This window comes from Pan paniscus, chromosome 1 (genome assembly GCF_029289425.2).
Source record: "Pan paniscus chromosome 1, NHGRI_mPanPan1-v2.0_pri, whole genome shotgun sequence".
Lineage (NCBI taxonomy): Eukaryota > Metazoa > Chordata > Mammalia > Primates > Hominidae > Pan > Pan paniscus.
The window spans coordinates 92,062,146-92,074,733 of record NC_073249.2 but is presented as its reverse complement, the minus strand read 5'-3'; the positions used below and the strand labels follow the sequence as shown (position 1 = coordinate 92,074,733).

The window sequence follows — 12,588 nt, the reverse complement described above, 5'->3', positions numbered from 1 at the left end:
CAAGAAGCAACCCCAGCAAACAGGACATTCAGAGCTAGACACCTCTCACCCATTATGGCTCCTTTGATGGTCAAACCACAAGCACTCCTGTCTATATTTAGCCCATGAGCAGCTTTCCCCTACCCAGTACCCACCCTGCCTTGCGGCCGTGGTCTCTCACCCAGCCCATCCCACAGAAGTGAGGGTTTTACCTTGGACTTTTATCTTTACTATATTTGAAGTTTTATCCCAGAAAAGGAGTTGTCCTTTGGTACTACAGAAATAGTTACCACTGTCACTTAAAACTGCACTTTGGATAAGGAAATCTGAGAATTTTTTGAAAACAGATAACTCTTTGTTATCCTTGTGGTAAGCCATCTTCTGAATTTTCCAGTTCTGTTCTCCCTGGCATTTCAGAACGATGCTGTCTCCTTCGAAGACAGAAGAGGGCGCCACAAGGGTCAGCGAATCTGCAAGAGAAGGAGGAAAACCGTATTTGCTATTTCTGCAGAGAACCCAGACAGACTCCATTGGCAGTGAGGTGGTCTCAGGCATAGCCTCTACTTCTTTAAACAAGATGGAAGTTCCAATCCATGCCTTAATTACTGAGAGTTTCATCCCATTTTTCCTGAGGGGATATCTTAGCTTGTGCTGCTATCACAAAATTCCATAAACTGAGTGGCTTATCAATAACAGAGATTTATTTCTCACAATGCTGGAGGTTGAAAGTCTGAGGTCAGGGTGCCAGCATTGTCAGGTTGTGATGACGGCCATCTTCTGGGCTGCAGACTGCCAACTTTTCGCTCTACCGTCACATGATGGAAAACTAATCAGCTAACTCTCTGGCCTCTTCTTATAAAAGCATTAGTCCTATTCATGAGGGTTCCACCGTCATGACCTTATTACCTCCCAAAGGCCCCACCTACAAATACCATCACACTGGGATTAGGGTTTCAACATATGAATTTGAGGGAGATACAAACATTCAGTCTATTGCAGGGGTGTCAAGGTAAACATGGTTTTTTAATGTTCATGAAGGAGTGTTCTGATAAACACCTCATCTTCAGCCTTCTCCATCGGTGACACCACACAGGGAAACCATTGTCCTTAGCGGGCACTTTATTTTTTCATCCTCCATGCCGTCATCCAGCCCTCAGAGCTCTATACTGTGTTATAAATTCAGGTCCCATCCCCTCTTCTTGCCTCACCAGATGAAACCATCAAGTGGCGTAGATTATTGGGAATATGCCAGTTACTGGAATAAGATCCAGTATCTTTAATTATCTACTTGAATTCTCCACTTGAATGCCTTCAGAAAATTTTTCTCATCCATTCAGTGAAGTAGAGATTATTTTTAATCCAAGGCTTAGTTCCTAGAGACTGATCATATAAAGAAAAAAGCTATTGCCAAAGACAAATGTCCTCCCCAGAGGTTGTTTTCCTTAGATTGGTCACAGGTTCTCTAATTTTGACCCCGTCACTTCATTTATTTATGGTACCAGACTATGTTTTGTGTCTATGACATCTTCATATTTTATGATTATAGTAGAGGATTCTGACCACAAAGTAAAGAATTAAGTTATATCTCAAATAAAAATCTTTCCTGTCACTATTCAATTGTATCATGACTGTCAGATGTATAGTAGAAGGAAGCAGAAGGCAATAAAATAAGAGATGTGGTGACTCATAAAATACTACTGCAGAGCTACAGCCAAAAAGCCACAGGAAATCTGTGGCATTTGGAGGTATAACTTTTGGCAAAATGTATGGTTCGCTACTGGCTATTTCAGCAGAACCAGAATTACTTGTTAGACATTGGGGAACAATCTGATTGTATATATATATATATTTAGCAGGGCAGAAAAGGTTGGTTGGAGAAACAATTAACTTAATTCAAGATTTGTGGCCTCCTTTGCAAATAGATACTAGATCTCATGGAAATGCCACCGTGGGACTCGGAATCAAGCCAACTTTTAAACCACTGATACAGTCTTCCTCCACAAACAGGAAAGATTCCTGTAGAGAACACCACTGGGGATAGGAAGACGAGTCATGATTAGAGACACTGTTGCAAAGGGCATGACAGGCAGCCTCACTGGCTCTGGCTGCCACTGACAAAGTGAGACTTTGAGTTGGTCGTTAGGAATTATTCATATCCTCACACTGCATGGTAAGAGGCAGACTGCCCCAAGAGCAAGCCAAAGGATGGAGAGCGGTGAGGAGTGGATGATCTTGAGTCCATAACAGCAGACCAGCAAGTGGGAGCAGCAGGGTGAGCCGGCTTGCAGCTCCGAGAGGAATCCACTGGGGAGAGATGCTAAAGCTCGGAGGCCTGGAAGTGAACTTGCGGCCAGAGAGAGTCATCGTCACCACCAGGAGATACTGATTGATTTCAGTTCTCACAACGTTTAACCTAGTTGTGAAGAGCCAGATCACACTGTTTTGAATCCAAGTCTACTATTATTAGCTGTGTGATACTGGACAAAGCACTTTACTCTTTGGACTTTGGTTTTGTAACCAAGTATCCCATTTTTCTAAGAAAAAAAGAAGTATTTTTACCTTTTTCATGCACTTATAATTTTTACCTTCTCTCCATCATCCACTCCTTGCACTGAAAGCATATCTAGCTATGTGTTTACTTAAGAGGTTCCAGAGACAGAAACTCGAAGCAAACCGGGTGCCTCTAGAACTCTCTCTCACCAGAAGATTGCCTCAATTTACAACCTAGTTCTGCCCACACTGGTGCCAAGCCAAATCACTTGACAGATGACATCCAAAGCAAGTCATGTAGACTTGCACCACCTCGCTACCTCCCCTGCATGCTGTTCACACCAAGTCCCCCTTTAAAAGCCCTTGCCTTCTGCCCCAGAAATAGAAGTGGTACCCTCAAGGCAGAAGCCTGTACTACTTCCCCTCAGCTATGTTTTGGAATTAAAAAGTCACTTTCTTTCTACCAGATCTTTCTCTTGTTAATTGGACTTTGCAAACAGTGAGCAGCTGGACCTGTGTTCAGTTACAGTTTCTCAACTGAGAAATGGAACAACAAAGAGCATTTGCCTCTCATCAGGCAGTCTTAAGGATTCTGTGAGAGAAGCACACAATGGTGCTGGCATTTATGGACCACTCAGTGAGCCACAAATCTCACAGTCTTGATGGGGGATGTCTTTGTTGCAGAAGCTAATGATGGCTGAGGAGGAATAAGAGTTCATCATAACTGCACTTCAAGAGCAACCAAAATAATGGGCTTCAGGTCTGTGAGATGGGGTGGACTCGGGAATACTGAATAAATGAAGGTGACTTGAAGTCAAACCCTCTAAGAGTGATGTCCTACCTGTAGGGTAGACATAAGTTGGTTCATAGTTTCATATTAGGGAACCCCAAAGAGTCATAATGGGTTTGTGTGACAGTTTGTATCCACTTGCTTCTAGCATGGCTGTGATGGCTCCAATGCCAACCACCTGGCAGTTCGGAGGCCTCAGCAGAAGTGTGCTGGCTCTACACTGGCTGTCATTGTGGTGCAACCTCAAGAGTTCTTCCGGTGCACCATTAGCAGGGTGCAAGGAGTCAGAGGCCCTAGAAGGGGAGGGCAACGAGTCCCAAAGCTGACTTTTTCATCCTCAGGGAGTTCCAAATCCTCCAGAAACTGGCTGAGAGTGGCTCTACCTGCAGAGGTGCCCAATAGAATCATGCTGACCGCCAAAGAGTACAGAGGAGAACTGCAGTGGAGGGACAGTGGTAGGGGGCAGGGAGAAGGGTAGGTTGTGAACAAGAAGTTCTTAGGCAGAGCAAATAAATAGGAGCACAAAGATTTAACTCAGAGCAAAATGTACAGGACTGAATAATGTTTTTTTCACAAGAATTTCAGTGAAAAATATCTTTACCAGAGCAACAGCAAAAACTAAAAGCAAATGGTGTTTCTCAAAGCTTTGCAAGGGCAAAGTCCCAGGTGGTGAGTGCAGTGTATGGGTGGGGCTGAAAAGAGGAAATGGGGTGGAAGACTTCATTGAGGCAATGGATGGGGACAGAAAGACCTTTTCAGCTGCTCTGCTGAATAGCATTTTCAAACCTTGCAGGGGATTGTAATTCTCAACAGGCCAGAAACTTTTCCCCAGAGCCAAGACTGGGGTTCAGAGGCCAAGTGACTGCCCAGCCTACATAGCAGGTATATAGCAAAGCCATGATTTCAATTTGGTCTTTCTGGCTATATAAGTCCTGCTCTTTCCAGTACATCATGCTGAACTAAGTTCTCTCTTACTCTTTTTAAAAAGAAAAGATCTCAAACTTCTGAAGAACATCTCAGTTTTCTGAGAAACTCTTGCTAAAGGAAAAGAAAGAGAATGAAGTGGCTGTTGCCCTGTTCTCTGAATGGTCATAGGTGATTCACTTCAGGGAGCCTGCTGTCTTGGCATGATTCCACTAGTGGTCAGAAACCTCCTGAATATTGATCGAGGTTTCCTCTAATTTCCATCCAGACAGACAGTGGAGTGATGGGTATCACAGGGTGGGACTCCGGGACCTTATGTGGGACAGAATGAATGCAAGAGACCAGACTTGCTCCTGAGCAAGTTCCAGGTAGGACCCCTGAATGTCTCCCTGGACACTCTTGTTCCATTCAAGGTGACAGCAGGATCTGCTTTTCCCACACTGTTCCTTAGAGCCCAAAGAGCCCCTTCCACTTGGTAGCCAGCATTCAATGGGCAAGGGAACAAGTCTCTCTTTCTTTAGATTTTGTCTTGGCTCATGTGAAGATTCTGTATATGGAATAAAATATTTTTCCCATTGACTTCCTTCACTGAGCACAGATTTAACTCAGAAAGAGTGAAATAAAATTAGCTTTATTTCACTCTTTATGATTAGAACAGTAATACATGCATTTTTTAAAAATCAAAACTAAATACTAAATCTAGAGCACGGGTTGGCGAATTATGGCCTGTGAGCTGGCCAACACTATTTTGGTAAATAAAATGTTAGTGGAACACAGCCATCCTCATTCATTTACATATGGTCTATGGTTGTTTTCCTGCTACCACAGCAATGGCATTGAGTAGTTACGGCACACACCTGAAAAGCTTAGCCTATTTACTCTCTTGCCTTTTACAGGAAAAGCTTGCTGATTCCTGAGCTAGAGCTAGAGAAGCAATGAGGACACATGTTTATTCTGACCCTGCAGAAGTTTGTAGTTCTGACACATTCCTCTATAAATAGCTGTTTTCAGAGCTGTAAAAACATTCAGCATTCAGCCAGACAATAAAGAGGCATTACAGTCCTATGGGCAGGAAAACAATTCTCTCCAAATTGTTCTTCTCTTCAATCTGCATGTTACTGCCCTTCTTAAAGCCAGGCTTTTAAGGAAGAGGCAAGCATGTGGGGTCTTGAGAAGGCTAGGTGGTACCTGATCACCCAGACATGCAAGTGGTGTTGGAAACAGGCTGCGTGACCTCAGAACATGTCAGCCTAGAGGGCAGTAATATTAGGACATCTTCACAGGCTTTTCAGAGCCACCTCTATAGAATCCTGGGGTAGCGGGGTGACTGATATGCCAGAGACCAAGAACAACAAAGACAAGGAGGACTCACCTGCCTGTTCAGTGACTGCATCTGTGAGGAGATCAAAAGCCAGAGATTAGCACACAGCATTTGCCCTCATAATTTATAAATTTATATTACTCTGGTAAATTGCTCAAAAACTTCTTTCCATTTTCCCTTTCTTTTCTATTTCCCTAATCTCTTATTACTAACAATTCAATCTCCCTCGAGCACACATCTAACTGTCATTCATTGTAGTCAAAAGGCAAGTTGCAAACCCAATGCTTGACTAAAGGGATTGTTGAGAATACCCATGTTGGATATTTAGTGACTCTCCTTGATTTCATTTTCCTTCCACCATCCCCACCACTCTATCTCACACTCTGACTTTTCAAGTGGTAGATAGACATGACAACATGATCACAAAGGGCTCATCAGGAAACATACATTGTGAGAGTTCCAAGAAATCAACAAATCAGTCTCTTTCCTATGGCCATATTTCACGTTAGAGCCCTTTTATTCCAATAACAAATATTTATTTAGTGCCTACACAGCATAGAGAAAGGGATCTTATTTACTCTCTCACCCAGGCTGGAGAGAGTAATCGCACAATGGTGCGATCTTGGCTCACCACAATCTCCACCTCCTGGGTTCAAGCAATTCTCCTGCCTCAGCTTCCCAAGTAGCTGGAATTACAGGTGCCCACCACCAAGCCTGGCTAATTTTTGTATTTTTAGTAGAGATGAGGTTTCACCATGTTGGCCGGGGTGGTCTCGAACTCTGACCTCAAGTGATCCACCAGCCTTGGACTCCCAAAGTGCTAGGATTACAGGTATGAGCCACTGCACTCACCCAGGAATCTTATTTTCTAGCAGCAGCTGTCATCTCCCTCGTTGTCCACGATTAAACAGAGGAATATTAGCAAAGGGTCTCAATGCATCTGCTGAACCCAAATCTTATAGATAACAATTGAATAATCGGTGTTCATAGAGGAGAAGGGCATTGCTAAATGCTAATATTATGAACATTTTACTATGAGAACATTATATTACTCAATGAGATCTAAATTATCAAAATAGCAATTCATGACCAGCAAATGGTAAAGTGGTCCACCTTGAACATTAAGCATTGTGCTTAATGCTTAATGGATGTGCTGCAAATTCACTGTCCTCAGCCTACTTCTTTGCATCTGCCTCTAAAGCCCAAGCTGCAGGCAGGACCTGAGCATCCCCACCAGTCCCTGGGCTCCGATAAAACCTCCAACCTTTTGGGAGCAGTAGACCTCATTCAGCTGCCACCTCACTCCTCAGTCAAATTATTGAACTCACCAAAGATGACCAGCAATGACCACAGCAGCATGAGGACCTAATCCAGCTATTTGAAAAGAGATGTACTCTTGGTCACCAACTGGAGACTCTGAGCAGGCGATGAAATGTGCTTTTCAGAATAGGTTTTGTATAATTAGCAAAAAAGGAAGTAGAATAGTGCCACTATGTTTAACCATTATCTTTGTCCTGGGAGGGCTAAAACAATTATAGCTGATCCTCTCAATGCCACAGAAATTTTGTATCTTGACCCTCATTATGGTACCTAGCATTTACATATGGGTTGCAATGAGTCAGACACAGTTCTAAGTGCCTCGTGCTTACAGAGTTATTTATTACCTTCAGCAAGTTTCTGAATTGGCACTATCCCCTTTCACATGAATAAGGAAATTGAGGCACTAGTAAAGGTAAGTGTCTTAGTCCATTGGGGCTGCTATAAAGAATACCTTAGACTGAGAAATTTATAAACAACATAAATTTATCACTCATAGTTCAAGAGGCTGGGAAGTTTAAGATCAAGGCACCAGTAGATTCAGTGTCTGATGAGGGCCTGTTTCTCATAGATGGTGTCCTCTATGTGTCTTCACATGATGGAAGGAGCAAACAAGCTCCCTCAAGCCTCTTTTACAAGGAGACTAATCCTTTTCATAAGAGTTCCACACTCATGACCCCTAAAAGGTCATGTAATAAAAGGTGGGTACCTTTTATTACTATTGCGTTGAGGATTAAGTATCGACATAAGAATTTTGCCAGGACACAAACATTCAGACCATAGCAGCCAGTAAAATGACCAAGATCAGCTTAATCAATTTCTAGTAGTAACAGATCTGGGATTCAAACCCAGGCAGCCCAGTTCCACAGTCTGGCTCTTAAACATTGTGCCCTATTATCTTGATATATTGCTTCTCAAGGTTCTTAAAATAATAAGGCCATTGTTTCAATAGCTCATATTTCTTAAGTAAAATTTTTCGTAGTCATTCGATGACTTTCTAGAATGAGATTTTACTAAACTTCAAAACACTTGCACTATATTGCTGAAAACATTTCCATCTTTCTAATCTGTAATCACAACATTGCCTATTTCTAATCTGCATTGCTTTTTGTACCCCAGGCTGATCCTAATACAGTTATCTCACACAAAGCCAAGCGCGTGTTATGTGAACACCTATTATCATGCTCACTTTGATTAGATGTAGTCCTGGTAGATGTTGTCTCATCAGTGAACCTTATGCAGGATGAAACTCTAAACCAAAAAATCACAGGTGCTTATAAATGAGGGACTGACTGAAAATATTCATAGACTCAATGTTACCTGTTCAGGTACTTAACATTTACCTGAATACTTAACATTGAATTTTTAACAATTGGATACTTAACATTTTATTCTCACTATTATCATAGTTTTACTTTGAGAAATGCTAATATTTATATGTGATGGTTATTAAAGCCTTGCTTATAATAATGTAAAAAGAAAATACTAAAAATATATCACAAGGAGAGATGTGTGTTAAAAATAAGTTATGTGTCAAATGCTGTGGAAAACCAAACAGCCATTAAAATAATTCTGTGGAATAATATTTAATAGCAAGATAAGATGTGTAGGATATATGATTAAGAAAAAAGTGGGCTGGGTGCGGTGGCTCATGCCTGTAATCTCAGCACTTTGGGAGGCTGAGGCGGGCGGATCACGAGGTCAGGAGATCAAGACCATCCTGGCTAACACGGTGAAACCCCGTCTCAACTAAAAATACAAAAAATTAGCCGGGCGTGGTGGCAGGTGCCTGTAGTCCCAGCTGTTTGGGAGGCTGAGGCAGGAGAATGGTGCAAACCCGGGAGGCAGAGCTTGCAGTGAGCCGAGATCGTGCCACTGCACTCCAGCCTGGGTGACAGAGCAAGACTCCGTCTCAAAAAAAAAAAGAAAAGAAAAGAAAAGAAAAAAGTGGCTGCAGAGTGCACTTTATCTGCTGCACATTATCCCCTGCTCTCCAATAAAAAGTGTCTGAGACAATTAGCACCACAGAGTTACTGTAATTATATCCAAAAAATCTAATTAAAGCTGATTTTTATTTTCCTCATTTTGCTTATCTGTGTATTCTAGTATTCTTACAATAAACATATGCTATTTACTTACTTTTTAAAGATTCATTATAAGAAACTAGGTTTTATGGCCTCTCTCATCTTAAAGTGTTGAAAACAATACTACTTTAACTTTCTGCATAGACAAACGGTTTGTATGTGTTTGAAAGTGTAAGTTACTCTTTCCCAGGACCAAAGCTAGTCACTGATCATCAAATCTTGCCTACTGAATGGGTTTCTAGGTGGCCTATAATTCCTTCCCATTCTGACCAACCTGGAAGCTATAGAAATTTTGTGGATGGGAGGGAATTAAGGAAAGGAGTACAAATAGGATCATGAAAAAGTTGATGGTAAATTGATGGTAGGTACAAGTTTTTCATAGACATCAAGGAGATTTTTCAAAATAATCCATATCCCTTCACTGATTTCTATATACCCTCTATGGAAATGTGGCCTCTTCAGTTAAGAATCAATATTTCTTAAGGTGTTACCAAATGGTATGAGGTAAAATTCACAGTTGGTATAAAAGGTGCAGGTGGAAAGCAGCAGTAATGAGGTGTGTGGGCCACAGAGGTGGCAACAAATCCTCTAAGATGGCTAACATGTTTCATGTGGGTGCTACTCTGTATTTGACAGATGGCAGTAATTTACAAGTGAATAGGCATATCCTGGAAGCATAGCTAAACTTGAATGCACAGTAGGCACTGTGACCAGAGATTAAGAGGCTTAATAGATACCTGGTGGGGGGCGGGGAAAGTAACTTAAAAATTAAGGCAATAGTGGCAGAAATAAAATTATGTTTTGTAGGTTTGATCAAAGTGAGAGATAATACTTTTTGTGCAAGGATATTTTGCCACCAACAGGATGGAGTCACAGGTATCAGAAAGAAGCAGCATTAGACATACATATAAATGCCTCTTGGATCAACCAGGTAAACCCTTAACATGGAGATTCCACAGGTGGTAACATACTGAAGCCTATTTTGCCAGATGCAGAGCAAGAGTCATCTCTGTGAACCGTGTTCAATGTCTTGAATGGAATACAAAATACAGTGCCAAGTTGGGGCATGCCAGAACTGAGACAGAGACAAATAGAGTCTTCATAAAATATGTCAGAATAAAACAAATCACACTTCCTGCTTGATGAATTTGATTACTAGGACAGTTAGAGTGGGAAAATAAAAAAATGAAACAGGTTAACTTCCAAGATCCCTAGATATAATCTTTTGAGCTTGGGGTTCCAAGGTCACTATGAGAGAATTAAATGTCATAATATATATAAATTACTTGTCGTAATAATTGCTACATAAATGGCAGTAGAAGTAGTCATAGTCATGGTCATCATCATTGTTATGGCAGTAGTGGTAGTAGCAGTTTTAATAATTACAATAATTACCTTGAGCAGCATGATATGTCTTTGTTGAGTGGGGCTTTCCCTAATAACTTCCTGTCCAAGATAGTAACTAGATACTTTCCGAGTTCTATGGAGGTGATGTTGTTTGTTGAAGAACTTCTGGGACAGAACTGGCTAGAACAAATGTTGTCTATGCAGACACTCTCCAATGTAATTTAGACAGAGCCAGGCCCTTCTGCCCAGAAGATTTTTTACAATTAAATTTATTATATCTAGAAGTCCAATAGGGCTCTGCATGGAGCAAATAGCATGAAAGAGAATTCAGAATGGGTATAAATGCTTGGAAGCTAGTAGTCATTACCTCCATGGAAGATAATGAAGATAGTGGAAGCCCAGAGAATCAGAGAAGGCCAAGAGTAAGTTGAAGTTTTAGATAGTGTATCTCTAGGGGACTGGAGTTTAACAAAGTTCGATTTTTTCCTTCGTCATGAAGATTATCAGTTCCTTTAGTAGCAATGGAAGCTATGGTAAATCCTTACTAAAGAAGGTATTACTATTCCTACAGTGGAAGTGGAGGGGAACCCAGCCTTGGTGTCTGAGGGGAGGCAGAGGCAGAAAGACTTAGGGAGGCTCATAGAAGACATCAGAGCAGCATCTGTGGTGGTGAGCAGTCTTCTCTCCGTGTATGAAAATACTTCCCGGCAAGTGGCCTGGGTTCCATGAGAACAACAGGTGGGGAGGGATGTCTAGAGGTCAAATTCAGTTCAAAGCTTTCTACTTCCTGTTTTAATTGTATATGTGTGGGTTTTCCAGAAGGTGGATGGGTTATGACTTTTCAGGCCAAGGGGAGCTGTGAACCATGGGTCATCAACTACACCAACCGTTAGTAGAATCACCCACAGCAGCTTTCTGTGGGTGTCTTTCTGGCAGGCTGGTGAGCATCAGTTGTAGTAGAAGAAAAAAGCAAGAACCAAGATCCAGATTACACTGATGGCTTTCTGTCTTGTCTTACCACGCTTTTTTTTTTTTTTTTTTTTTTTGCTCACTCTTCTAACACACTCTGCTAATAACTTTTTCACAGTTCATAAAGATATGATTCCCAAGCAGAATCATTATTCATTCAGTCATTAATTCATGCATGCATGAAGCCATGCATTCAGTTACTCAGTGGAGTTTTATTCAATGTCCCCTGCTTGATGGGCAATACACTTGGCACTAGACATACCCAGATAAAAAGATATGGTCCCTGCCCTGATGGAAATTGCATTCTAGCATCAGAAGACTAATAGAAAAGAGTAAACATACTTGTGTCCCACTGCTGTGGTGGAGCTCTGTACAGCATGTGAATGGACACAGTGGAGATTAAGGAGTAAAGGCTTCCAAAAGAAATGAATATTGAGAGATAGGTAGGTTTTAATCAAGCAAATAAGACTTAGGAAGATGGAGAAGTTCCAGGCCTAGAAAGCATCAGGAGCATGGTAAGAGGTCAGGGACCCATTCGGGCTGCTCAGGTATCCACAGGCACTTTAGAATGGCAGATCCAAAGGTATGAGGAAGAGCATCACAAGAGGTAAGGCCCAAAGGTGGGAAGGTGGGAAAATCTTTATATTTTCATAGGGTGGAGGAGACACCCACTCCATTCCCAGGAAAGAACACCACCAGATAAAACTCTTTTGGTCCTTTTACTATTGTCCTTTTATTCCTACTATTTGTTCCTCTGCATGGGAGAAGAGGCTCATCTGATTGGTGAGTTGGGTTGAAGATGTCAGCTCATGACCTTGTTCTCTCTCTTCACTTGTCCTCAAACAGAAAGTAATCTCTTCCTGCTTATTTTCTTATGTGTAATTATCTCAATGAGTTATCACAGAAGCCAGGGTCCTCTGCTGGCTAAACACAACTCTACTAACAGTAAGTCCCAAAGCCTATTGATAGAAAAGTAGAGAAAATCTCCATTTGGCTCAAATATAAGTCACATGATCTAGTCTAGTATGGTCATTATTAAAGCTGATATTTTGTCTCCAATCTGACTTTGTCAACTTAGTTCCAAACCTGGAGAAGAGACATAAGGTGAGTAGCACCCATAAACCCTAAATATTTCAAGACTAATGGTGGCATTTCAACCATGATCAAAACATGATCATTTTGAATTTGGACAGCAGGTGTATGTGGACTAGAAGGAATAAACCTAGAGATAAATAGAAGAGCTGTATGGCCACTGATACAGTCCAGGATAGAAAAGATGAAGGCTTGAACTAAGGTGGTTCTGATGAAGAGGAGGAGATAAATTTTGCCAGAGTCAAAATCTGCAGAGCTTCATGACTGATTAGGTG

At 41.5% G+C, this 12,588-nt stretch overlaps 1 protein-coding gene across 2 annotated transcripts in view; it reads right to left on the bottom strand.

Annotated features, from left to right (window-relative positions):
* The window catches only part of LOC100992095 (Fc receptor-like protein 2), a 31,457-nt gene extending 24,535 nt beyond the window's left edge, over window positions 1-6,922 (bottom strand). For both annotated transcript variants that reach the window (XM_003821020.6, XM_057302386.2), the window contains exons 1-3: window positions 6,833-6,922; window positions 5,556-5,576; window positions 192-449 (exon numbers count right to left, since the gene is read on the bottom strand). In XM_003821020.6, the coding sequence (XP_003821068.4) occupies window positions 192-449; window positions 5,556-5,576; window positions 6,833-6,863 (310 nt within the window). In that variant the 5' untranslated portion in view covers window positions 6,864-6,922. The remainder of the gene's footprint in view (window positions 1-191; window positions 450-5,555; window positions 5,577-6,832) is intronic.
* Between the last annotated feature and the right edge of the window lie 5,666 nt (window positions 6,923-12,588).